The sequence below is a fragment of the Pleurodeles waltl genome, chromosome 9 (genome assembly GCF_031143425.1).
Source record: "Pleurodeles waltl isolate 20211129_DDA chromosome 9, aPleWal1.hap1.20221129, whole genome shotgun sequence".
Lineage (NCBI taxonomy): Eukaryota > Metazoa > Chordata > Amphibia > Caudata > Salamandridae > Pleurodeles > Pleurodeles waltl.
Genome location: NC_090448.1, coordinates 688,961,351 through 688,974,151, shown reverse-complemented (window position 1 = coordinate 688,974,151; position 12,801 = coordinate 688,961,351). Strand labels below are relative to the sequence as shown.

The following is a 12,801-nucleotide window of genomic DNA, read 5'->3' as shown; positions in this document are numbered from 1 at the left end:
GACGAAACAATTGAGTTGGTATTCTCTACTAAAAGACAAATATCCTGAAACAATTGTCTAGAGGTACCCAGCATTGGTTGCACCAACAATGGTGAATCCAAAGGACGTCCAACAAAAGTGAGTATTATCATGCACTGGATTTGCCACGTCATCTGGGTGAATGAAAAGTGTTCGTAACATGTAGGAAAGTTTCAATTCTAATAAGGACACTGAGACGAGGAGTATGCTTTTTTCCTTCACTTTATTTTTAACAGCAGCCATTTAATTCTATTTTAATATTTCAAAACAAAAAAACTACCAGTCCCAAGAGGCTCTGGGTGTGGTGCAACAATAAACCAATCAGCCGAGGTAGCCCATATTGCCCTTGTGACCTCTCTTTCATCGCTCAAGTCTCAGCACTGTCGTCATTGATCTTGTTTTATAACCTCCAAACCTATGAACAAAGAGAGGCATCAGTACCAATCTTCTAATGTCCTATAAATTTGTGTCAGCAAAACTTTCTCTGTAAATAACATCATCTACAAAATATACTCCACACTGTCTCTGACCTGTCATCTTAAAACCAATACTTACTAGGAAACGGCGGGATCCTAGGAGAAGCTCGTGGAGTGTGATAATCCTCGCCTTTGTGTCCTTAATAGAACAGAAACTTTCCTACACGTTAATTAGGGAAAAATGACATTCTATGTCAAGACCAGGAGGTGAGAATTAAGCTAGTTCAAAGCTTGCTCATCTCCACCTGAGCCATATCCAACACCGGCTTGAAGTAAAACTTTTTAAAGGTCGAATCTGAGAGCAAATCTGCCGCATTTATATATACTCTAAATGTGCTCCCAAAGTAAAGGCCTTAGAAGCTATAGCTACTTGAGTAGAATGAGCCCCAAAAATCTTCAGGTCAATGCCCGCTTCCTGCATCACCCATCAGACTCTTCTGGCAATGGTGGAGGCAGACATTGCCCATGCAGCTTATGCAAAGCAATAAGGAGTTGTTTCTCTCTGGGAGGTCTGAACTGAAGGCCGGGTAAGAAATAGTCCGAGTATTAGGCTTTGTCCATCTAGTAATAGTAAAGGACACCCCAGAGTGTGAAAACATTCTTCCCATTAAAATCAAGGCCCGAAGTTGGAGACCCATCTGCAAAATTCTAAGTATAACAACATGGCCAGCTTCACTGAAAGTACCTTATGAAAGAGAACTCTGTTCGGTTGACAGGATTATAAGAGTCAGAGCACGGTTCATGTGCAAGAGCACCGAATTCCATGGTGCCGGTGGGAGAGACAAACAAATTCCTCTGAGAAGCCGACACACAAAGGGATGTTCCACCACCGGTGCACCCTCCACTAGGACATGGCCTGCCGAAATGGTGGAACGGAACGTGTTGATAGAGTGGTAGTCAAAACCTTTGGATGCCAGGCTAGCCAGAAAATTGAAGATCTGAACTACATCTGCAACCACAGGATCTTCATCCCATCAGACACCAATGTGTCCATCGAGTCCAGGCTGACTTGTAGTGCTTGATGGTACTGTCTGACCAAGCTCTGGACAATAGCTCCTAAGCTGGTCTCAAAAGGTTCAGGACTGACCACTGTCTACTGTAACCCACCATGCCATCAAGGTTAGCGAGCCCTCCAACACCATCAGGGTGTGGAAGCTGATCCGGACTGAGAAGAAGATGAGGAAACCAGGGGAGTAGGACAGGAGAATACTAGGAAAGTTCCAGAAGAACCAGAAACCAAACTTGAGATCTCCACGTTGGAGTGATCAGCACCACCTTTGCCTGTTGCCAGATCTAGGCAGAGACCCCCATGATCATTGCGAACAGGGGAAACGCGTAACCCTACTCCATAGCCTCATCCTGTAAAAAAGCATCTATCGCCACCGCTAGCAGATCCGATCTCTAGCTGAAGAACCTGGGAAGCTGAAAATCCAGGCGAGACACAAACTGGTCCATCAAAAATGGCCCCCACCGAGCCTGAGGAGTGGTGAACACTTCTGAGTGGAGCTTCCACAGACTGAAATCTCGAAGATGATGGGAGTGCTAATCCACCACCTGATTCGCCCCGACGGGGAAGATACTCCGCAGTGATCAAAATCTGGTGCTCTAGGCAGTACTGCCAAAAATTGGTCACCAAGTTGGATAGAATTTTGGATCTTTTGCCTCCCAGATGATTGATGTATCAGACTGCTCAAACATTGTCCATCTTGAGGAGAACACACAACTGGATCCTGTCCCTTGTCCAGCACCAGATGGCGAACAACCCAGCGAGGAGTTCCAAGCAATTGATATGCAAAGTCTACTCTAGAGAAGACCACAAACCCCCAGTGGAAAACTCTGCATATCTTGTGCCCCAGCCTGATCTGCTGGCAGACTCTATGACGAAGTCTGGAGCTGAACCAAAAATTGCTGTCCCATTCCATGCCTCCATGTGAGACAACCACCAGGAGATCTATTCTTTGGCCTTGTCCAAAACAGAAATCATCTGGGAATACATGAGTTCCTTCCTCAGATGACAGGCATTGAGTCGCTGATGAGCCTAGTAGTGAAGCAGACTGGGAAAAATGACCTGGATGGAGGATGAATCAAGCCACACTAGGCGCGCGATCCGCTGCAATGACGATTGTGGCTTCACCTGGATGCTCCTCAGCTCGTGTCTGATTTTTGTAATCTTCCAAGAGGGAAGACTCAAAGTGGATGTGGTGAAGTTGGTGACAAATCCTAAAAAGGTGCTTTTTGGGCCAGGGCCACGAGGGATTTTGCCTTGTCTCATGAACCCAAAGCTCTCCAGAAGGTCGATAGCCGATTGCTGTTGGTTTGCCTGCTTGCGAGGACACTGAGCCATGAGGAGCATGTCATCCAGATATATGATGAGGAGCACCCCTTGTGCCGAAGGTGCTCCACTGCTGGTTTGAGAACCTTGGTGAAGCACCAAGGGGCAAAGGAGAGTCCAAAAGATAGACTGCAAACTCTAACACTTGTTTGTACCACAGGAACGGGAGGAATCTCCTGTAGGGCAGGAAGATTAAGATAGACGGATAGGCAACCTTTAGATCGAATCGGCCCATCCAGTTGGATGGACATAGCACGTTCCACAGGAGGTGAATACCCTCCTTTTTTAAATGGTGGTAAACCAGCCATTTATTGAAATCTCACAAATTGATAACAGGGTGCTTGTCCCCATCTGCTTTGTCCACCAGAAAAAGGTTGCTGATAAAGCCGCGCAGGTAGACTACGATTGGCTGAATAGCACCTTTTGCCAAGAGAGAATAAACCTCCTTGTTAATAAACTCAGCCTCTAGAGCAGAAAAGTGTTGAGGAGATGGGGTACCAAAAAAAACTCTATTTGGAATCCTTGTACCGTTTGAAGAACCCACATGTCTGACATGATAGTCCTCCAGTTGTGGAAAAATAGCGCCAGTCTGCCCCCCGCCCCACCTGTACTAAAGAAGAATAATGAACACTGACCAGAATTGGTGGGGTTAGAATATCCCTTGAAGTCTCTGCCTCAGAACAGCTGACCCCTGGTGCTGTAGAAACTGGCAAAGCGCATCTGGTCCCATTAGTAGCCTTGCCTGGAGCCTTGTCTTCTGGAGGGAGGTTGGAATGCACCATGACTGGTTGACCGGCCCCTACCACGACGGGCCCCTTGGGAAAACATAGGATAAAAAAAATGTTTACGGATGACTGGGTTTTGTCCAATGATGTAAGGTGTTAACAAACTTGCTCAGTTCTTTCATAAAGGGTTGCACAAAGAGTGCTCCCTGGGCCATAGCCCCCACCTCTGAGGACCCGAGGTTTCCAAGCTTTGGGTCCACCTTGATTAGTAGCAGTGCTACAGTTCTGTAGAAAGTGCAACATTGGTATTACCTAAAAAGATAATCGCCCTCGGTGCCCATCCCTGGAGGACCCCAGGAGAGATCAGAGCTCCTGAAGACTTGACATCCTGTGGCATAGCTAAGATTCACCTGAGGGGGGCAACGGCATCCAACAGCTTATCCTGGCAAGCTCTCCAGGACAGATCTATGCCCTTGTTGGGGTCTTTTATTAATTTTTCCAGGAATGTTCCCATCTTAGGGTCAATTTCTGGGGGGTTCAAGTGACTTTACTGTCTAAGGTTGGTCTGGGGCATACCGCTCGAAGGTGACTCCTCGCCTCTTTCTCAAGTAGTTTGCAGAGGATTTGGCTACATAGTGGGCTACTTTCTCCCTGGGGACCCACTCCAAAGTGCAGGGATAAACTATATCATCGGGGTCTAGCATGTCAGAAGTTGCAGGTGAAGTAGAAGGCACCCTGGGAGTGGGGAAGGACGACGGTCTAAGAAGAACAAGATTTGTCTAATTGCAAAATCATTGTCCTGGGGATAGGGTGGGAGGGGAAAGGGATCCTGTGGTTCCACTGTACCTAGAGGGGGCAAGGCAGGGAGATTCTGAGACAGAAGGACCTGTTTTAGTCGCACAAAAGCACCCTTGTCCACAGCCTCCTCGTGGTGGCCCTTGGCCGGCAATGCCTCTGAATCTGGGAGGGTTGGGGGATGGGGAGGAGCTGGAAACCTCCTGAGCCTCTTGGGGAATATTGACACATTCACTCCCAATTTGCTGCGTAAGGCACTGTTCCAAGGGATTCATGGCCTCTCCAACTTCTCTATAAATATAGGCATCCACTGCCTCATAAAACTTTTCATCCCAAGGCACATAAGAGAAGAGATCTCCCATGTGAGCTCATCATTGGAGGTTTCCATGGATAGAAATAAATAGCCTAAGGAAATGTAAATGTATGGAGGGGGCTGTACTAAGGCTGGTATGAGCAGGCAGGAGCTGTGAGAGGGCTCTTGAAGCATGCTCAATGATCGATTAAAGGTGTTGAAAGCACACCACAATCAACAAGGTTAGCAGTCAGACTGCTGCCGATAAGGGTGACTGGGTCTCAGTCAAGATTTTCCATGTGGGCAGAGCCGCATTATTAAGGGCAGGGCCCAGGAACACCCTCCCTGTGGTGCAAAAGGTGTATTGTATGAGGAAATCTTGTCTGGGAATGTGTTCCCCTCATAGGCCTGTGCGGCTTGTATAATGCCCCCGGGGTACGTATTCTATCGCCAAACAGTATCGACCTTGAACAGGGCATCAAGAGAAGGACAGAAGGTAATACAGACTTCCCCCCCCCCCCCCAGCAGGGGGCATTCAAGTCTCCAGGGAAAGAGTCCAGTGCGAAGGCTATGCGGCGCACAAGTCTGACTCTGACTGAGAAGAAACTGACGCAGTCGCTCATCGTGTAGCAAGCATCGTGCACAGAAGAGCTCCACCAGTCAGGTGGCGGACCATGGCGTAAAGTTGTACCTCAAAATCAGCCGCGAAGGAGAGCAGACTTGTTCTTGTTGTTGTTTAAGTGATCAGCGCACACATGCTAAATCATACACAATGAAGGGGAGAAAAACTCCAGAAGCGCACAACAAGAAAGATAAAGGAAAGAGTGTGACTTACCTGGGCTGTGAGCAGCAAAGAAAGAGGAGGTCAGGAGGGCAATGATGGACTACCTTGGATGTGTTTTCCCCTGATTGGTCACTGCTGAGACTGTTATTACTCGATTAGTTGATTGTTGAACCACTCCCAAAGGTTCTCGGGACAGGATGTTTTTTTGTTTTGAAATATTTAAATGGAATAAAATGGCTGCTGTTAAAAATAAAATGATCTGAGGGTTTTTGCTTCCCCTAATTCCACTTTCAGGGTGTGTCATGCAGAATCAAATAAAATGAAGAAAGAAAGCATAATCCTTGCCTCCAGTCCTGACATAGAATTGTGTGCATGTATGCCAGGCAGCGTGCTGAATGCCCCCTTCTGTGATTGGCTTCTTTGCGTTATTGGGCTGACGAGCTTATTGACGTCCACATGTGCTCTGGGAGTGGTACTGAAACCTAGGACACTGAGCAGCAGTGCCAGCACCCTCAAATTTAGGGTGTTGCTCTCTGTTGAAAAATGACAACTATCCTGAAACAAATGTCTAGAGATACCCAGGGTTGGCCTAGCAGCATAAGTGGATATTAAACATTTTCAGCTTAAGTGAGTGTTATTATGCACTGCAATACTACATTTACCACAATACATGTGGGTGAATTGTGTGCAGGTGTGCCAGACAGTATTAGGGGAAGCAAAAACCATCAGATCATGATTAGATACCTTACTCTGCAATGTACTGAAGGAAAATAGACTACAATAACAATGTAAGCAAGAGTAACTATTATTACATTCTGACACAAAATATGTGTGCTACTTTTAAGAACGCACTACCAACAGAAATCAGCAGGTTTTAAGAAGTGTGATCACAGTTACACCATTTATTAGGTTTGCATTGAAAACAATAACAATTTCTTAAATAAAAATTTTAAGCTAGTAAGCAATTGCGAGTTTGGGGAGAAAGGGTGAAAACAGGTCGTCAAAGGTTAATGTTTAACCACATTAATTGGAATGAAATTTCAGAACTCAAATAAAAATATATACAAATACTTATATATAAATCTATATCTGTATCAAAAAAACTGCACTTGACAGACTGACAGTTGTGTTCCATCATGTGTACACAAAGAATAGGTTTCCTTTTGAGGGAAATATTATAGAATTACAGGTCAGTGTTTTTAAAATACACACTACAATTTGCACTGTGCGTCCAAACACTCCTACATATGTATACAATATAGACACATTTTTGTGAGTAGCTTCTGTAACACCCCTGGTCTTAAATATATCAAAAAAGAGGTGATGGTAACTTGGAAAAAAATGAACTGTAGAGAGTTGCACATTATAAACGGGAACACAGAATGTTCATGGTGTAGATAGTTTATGTAGGCCAGTTTATATTACAACGTATGAATAGATAATTAAATAATTTGCCTCTAGGAGAAATGGTTATCTGGGGAAAAACGGATTCAAATCTGTTTTATGCAATTTTCGAAACAGGCTATAGAATTGGGAGCTGGGCGCCCATCTGGGGTGCTTTTAACTTGAATTTTTATGAAATGTGCGATAAATGCCAGGTTAAGTCAGACCAGCATGATTGAGTGCTGGCTTGTTTTTTTATTTTGTATGATAGCTTCCTGGCCATGGAGACTTTCATTGTGAATAATATTTACGCGAGCCTTGGGTCGGACTCTTACAATGACAAGCAATGGCAGCTCCTTGGCAACGATGTGGTTTATCGGTGTGTGTGTGTGGGGAGGGGGGGGGGCTTCCTCAAACTTCTCCCATATTAATTGTGGGAGCCTTTAACTAACGTCTTTCCCTGGTAGGGGTGGATGATATACATGGCAAAATTCTCAAAGCATATAAAGTACTTTAGGCATTGTTCCCACGTTGTTCAAAACTAGAAGGGTTCCGATGTGGACAAAGTATTTAGCAGAATCAGGGTTGATTTGTTTAAATGGCTGCTTTAATGGTGATATACCTCCAGCACAAACGTATGCACATGGTAATCAGAAGTACTCATTGGATTATATACTTACTCAAGCATGTTTCTTTGACCTTGCAAGGATTTTACAGTATTAGAAATAATGGGTAGTGGTCTTTGGGGACCAAGAGTAGTACTTCATTCTGTTGCCTTACAAAAGGAAACTGTGATCCTTTAGAAACGTCTTTCCCCGAACGTATTACAACATGAATAGACGACAAGTATATGGTACTATTGGCCTGATATGACGTATCTAATGTTTCTTCTGCAAAGATCTGGCTGATTTAAAAAAATGATATAATAGTACGATAGTGGAGGTGAAGACTGCCTGATTCCAATGACTGAAGTGTAATGCCTCCTCCTTAAGAAGAGCGCCCCTTTTCAAAGAAAACAACCCTGATTTGACTGTCAGTTTCAAGAGTTTAAAAAAAGGCTTCAGAAATAGAGTTGCAACAAGGGGTTCCCAAGTGTCCCTGAGAAGTGGGAAAAGGTTGTTAAGGCTGAGATTGGGTTTGTTGCCTTGATAAAAGCAATAAATCATAGCTCTTATAAAACAAATTGGGTTGAAACACTAGGGGCCAGATGTAGGTAACAGTTTGCACGTAGCAAACAGATTTTCGTTGTTTGGATGTGCAAACTGTACTATGCAATGCACAAAACCCATTTTGCGATTCGGTAACCTGGTTACCGAATCGCAAAACGGGTTTGCGAGTCACAATTAGAAAGGGGAGTCCCCTTCCTAATTGTGAGTCGCAGTGCAATGCCAGATTGCTTTGTGACCGCGAACGCAGGCGCAAACCAATTGCAGTTTGCACCCATTTGAAATGGGTGGTAACCCATTCGCAAAAGGGAAGGGGTCCACATGGGACCCCTTCCTCTTTGTGAATGGAACTGCAAGCATGGACCACTGCCTGCTCTGAAAAAATGAAACAAAAACGTTTGATTTTTCGTTTTTGTAATGCATCTCGTTTTCTTTTAAGGAAAACGGGCTGCATTACGAAGAAAAAAAACTTTCTTTATTTAAAAGCAGTCACAGACATGGTGGTCTGCTGTCCGCAGCATGCCACCATCCCTGTGAATGCCGCCACTCGCAAGGGGGTCACAAATTGCGACCCACCTCATTAATATTAATGAGGTGGGCCTTTGCGACCCCGTTGCGAGTCGCAGATGGTGTCAGGGACACCATCCTACATTCCAATTTGCGGGTCGCAAATTGCGAGTCGCTCTGACTCACAATTTGCAAGTAGCAAATTGGAATCTTCCTATATCTGGCCCTTGGTGTGATAACTGCAAAAGAAAACATTTTGGAATTTAGTGCAGTGAGGTTGTAAGAAAGAAAATATAATAATAGGGTGTATGGTTCCTGAGGAAGTTTGGGATATGTATATAGGTAATATTTGTGAGGCAACAAACCCCAGGTAGAAGTGCAAGGGATTACCCAGATGTGACCCTGCTAAGTTATCCAAGTGAATCCTCATTGAATTTTTTTTATATCTTCCCTCAATAGGACAAGGGCAAGGGCAGCCGGTCCAGGTAACCTCATAGCAGTTATTTTAAAGTCATACTGTCTGGTGGGCAAGTTTCTTCTCAAAGGTACTTACTTCCAAAGCCAAAATTGAAATTTTGCCTGGACGTTGGAAAGGTGTGGTAATGAATCCATCATCAAAAAATTACTCACCTGACTCTAGTAATTTTAGTTTGATTGGCCTTGTAGATGTTGGGGCCAAGCTTTACTCTAAAGCAATTTTGCCTTATATGAAGGAGTGAACAGAGTGTCATAGTGTGGTGCCCATGGAACAAGGTGGTTTTAAATAGGGTCATTCAATGATCAACCACTGTTTTAGCACGTGGGTTATGGGGCAGAAGGCCACAAACTACAGGCATTCTATTTTTTTTGCTTTGAGGATATCTGCTCAGATTTTCACCTCATGAATGATAAGATTATGTGGACCAAGCTGAGGGACATGGGTATTCCCAGGTATATCTTTGCAATTTTAGAAGAACCCTATCAGGATAATTGGGCTGTGGTGGAAATGGACCTGAAGAGATCGGTATCAAGGAGAATTGCTTTCGAGAACTGCCTTCGAAAAGGGTTTATGTTGTCTAAAACTCTATTCTCCCTGTTCCTTGCTGACCTACCAAGGCTTTGGAGTACAAGGCCTTCACACCAAAGATGGTGAGTAAACATATACTGTATCTTCTATATGGCGATGATTAGGCAGTATTGGATTTGACACAGGTGGGGCTTTAAAGAAATCTTGAGGTCTTTGGCGAGTATTGTGTGACAAATAATTTAAGCATCAACATGGAAAAAAGAAAACTGTTAAATTTGGGAGAAGCCGTGCCATTTATGTGGTCACTGGGAGATAAGGCTGTGGAAGTGGCCATCATTTTTAAGTTCCTGGGTATGACATTGAATTAAAAATTAAACTTGATTTTACACTGGGGAGTTATGAAATCCAGGGCTTTATAGGAGTTGGTGGGGGGGGGAGGGGGAGGTAATGTAATTAACAAAAAAAAAAAAGAATTTGGTGGTCCTTTGTTGACTCCAGCATTCAGGCCTATGGTGTCCCCACAATACTTATATGGGACACAACTCATATGCCTAGGTTCAACTCTAAACTGAGATAAGAGTGAAGGCAAATGTTTAAAAAAACGAGTTGGTTTACCAAATGGTGTAATGGCTCAGGCTTTAGGAGTAGAATTAGAAATACAGTCCTGGAATTTCCTGTCATGGAAACCAAGTTTGTTATTTTGGGGTAAAAACTCTTGTGCAGACAATCTCAACCTTTCGCTCCATGGAAATTTCTAATAGTGAAATGAAATGTGTTACAAGGGTCAAAGCCAAAGTATCTAAAATGACCTGTGGGCTACGCAGTAATATTTAATGTATGTTTATTGTTTGATTGTTTAAAACAGTTAGTTTTAAGATTTTTCACCTGGCAGGTAAAATATATAAACTATAAGATACAGTATAGAGACATAGGGCCTGATTACAACTTTGGAGGAGGTGTTAATCTGTCCCAAATGTGACGGATATACCACCAGCCGTATTACGAGTTCCATAGGATATAATGGACTCGTAATACGGCTGGTGGTAAATCCGTCACTTTACCGTCACTTTTGGGACGGATTAACACCTCCTCCAAAGTTGTAATCAGGCCCATAATATGCTTAACATGGAATTTTTCGATGTAAGCCCTCAGCTCATGGTATTGTTATCTTAGACTGTTATAATTTGTTTTAATGTATCAGTGATATATTTATTTCATTTTACAGACTATGGTCTAAAGAACCTATGGCCCTCATTAAGAACATGGCGGTCTTTTGACTGCCAGGGTTTATGTGGCGGTATCACCTCCAACAGGCTGGTGGTGTATACCGCCACATTATGAGTGTGACGGGTTGGCCCCTGCCAATCTGCCACATTTCCACTCATACCGCCATGGCGGTATGAACCGCCGGGCCAGAGATGTACATCTCCGACCTGGCGGTCCACAGCAGACCGACAGCGGCATTATGAGCCGGCCTACCTCCATGGTTTCCGCAGCGGTAGCACCAACACAAAAACCATGGGGGTAGGGTTACCGGTGACAGGGAAGGAACCCCCACCCCCACAGCAAGCACCTGACACCCCCCACCCTCCCTACACAAATAGCACCCCCTGCCCCCAGTGTAGGAAAGTACCATTTTGCCTGGCATGTTACCCCCATATTTCACTGTATATATGTTGTTTTAGTGTATGTGTCACTGGGACCCTGCCAGCCAGTGCCCCAGTGCTCATAAGTGTGCCCTGTATGTGTTCCCTGTGTGATGACTAACTGTCTCACTGAGGCTCTGCTAACCAGAACCTCAGTGGTTATGCTCTCTCTGCTTTCTAAATTGTCACTAACAGGCTAGTGACCAATTTCACCCATTCACATTGGCATAAGGGAACACCCTTATAATTCCCTAGTATATGGTACTGAGGTACCCAGGGTATTGGGGTTCCAGGAGATCCCTATGGGCTGCAGCATTTCTTTTGCCACCCATAGGGAGCTCTGACAATTCTTACACAGGCCTGCCACTGCAGCCTGAGTGAAATAACGTCCACGTTATTCCACAGCCATTTACCACTGCACTTAAGTAACTTATAAGTCACCGATATGTCTAACCTTCACCTAGTGAAGGTTGGGTGCAAAGTTACTTAGTGTGTGGGCACCCTGGCACTAGCCAAGGTACCCCCACATTGTTCAGGGCAAATTCCCCAGACTTTGTGAGTGCGGGGACACCATTTCACGCGTGCACTATACATAGGTCACTACCTATGTATAGCGTCACAATGGTAACTCCGAACATGGCCATGTAACATGTCTAAGATCATGGAATTGTCACCCCAATGCCATTCTGGCATTGGGGAGACAATTCCATGATCCCCAGAGTCTCTAGCACAGACCCGGGTACTGCCAAACTGCCTTTCCCGGGGTTTCACTGCAGCTGCTGCCAACCCCTCAGACAGGTTTCTGCCCTCCTGGGGTCCAGCCAGGCCTGGCCCAGGAAGGCAGAACAAAGGAGTTCCTCAGAGAGAGGGTGTTACACCCTCTCCCTTTGGAAAAAGGTGTCAGGGCTGGGGAGGAGTAGCCTCCCCCACCCTCTGGAAATGCTTTGATGGGCACAGATGGTGCCCATCTCTGCATAAGCCAGTCTACACCGGTTCAGGGATCCCCCAGCCCTGCTCTGGCGCTAAACTGGACAAAGGAAAGGGGAGTGACCACTCCCCTGACCTGCACCTCCCAGGGGAGGTGCCCAGAGCTCCTCCAGCGTGCCCCAGACCTCTGCCATCTTGGATTCAAAGGTATGCTGGCACACTGGACTGCTCGGAGTGGCCAGGGCCAGCAGGTGACGTCAGAGACTCCTGATAGGCTCTTACCTGTGTTACTAGCCTATCCTCCTTCCTAAGTAGCCAAACCTCCTTTTCTGGCTATTTAGGGTCTCTGCTTTGGGGAATTCTTCAGATACCGAATGCAAGAGCTCACCAGAGTTCCTCTGCATCTCTCTCTTCACCTTCTGCCAAAGGATCGACCGCTGACTGCTCAGGACGCCTGCAAAACCGCAACAAAGTAGCAAAGACGACTACTGCAACCTTGTATCGCTTCCTCCTGACGGCTTTCTCAACTGTTTCCAGGTGGTGCATGCTCTGGGGTTAGCCTGCCTCCTTCTTGCACCAGGAGCTCTGAAGAAATCTCCCGTGGGTCGACGGAATCTTCCCCCTGCAACCGCAGGCAACAAAAGACTGCATCACCGGTCCTCTGGGTCCCCTCTCAGCACGAAGAGCGTGGCCCCTGAAACTCAGCAACTCTGTCCAAATGACTCCCACAGTCCAGTGACTCTT

At 45.4% G+C, this 12,801-nt stretch overlaps 1 protein-coding gene across 1 annotated transcript in view; it reads right to left on the bottom strand.

Moving 5' to 3' along the window:
* Positions 1–222: 222 nt before the first annotated feature.
* The window catches only part of FOSB (FosB proto-oncogene, AP-1 transcription factor subunit), a 76,843-nt gene continuing 64,264 nt past the window's right edge, over positions 223–12,801 (bottom strand). The window contains exon 5 of the mRNA XM_069207793.1: positions 223–433. Coding sequence (XP_069063894.1) covers positions 419–433 — 15 coding nt within the window. The 3' untranslated portion in view covers positions 223–418. The remainder of the gene's footprint in view (positions 434–12,801) is intronic.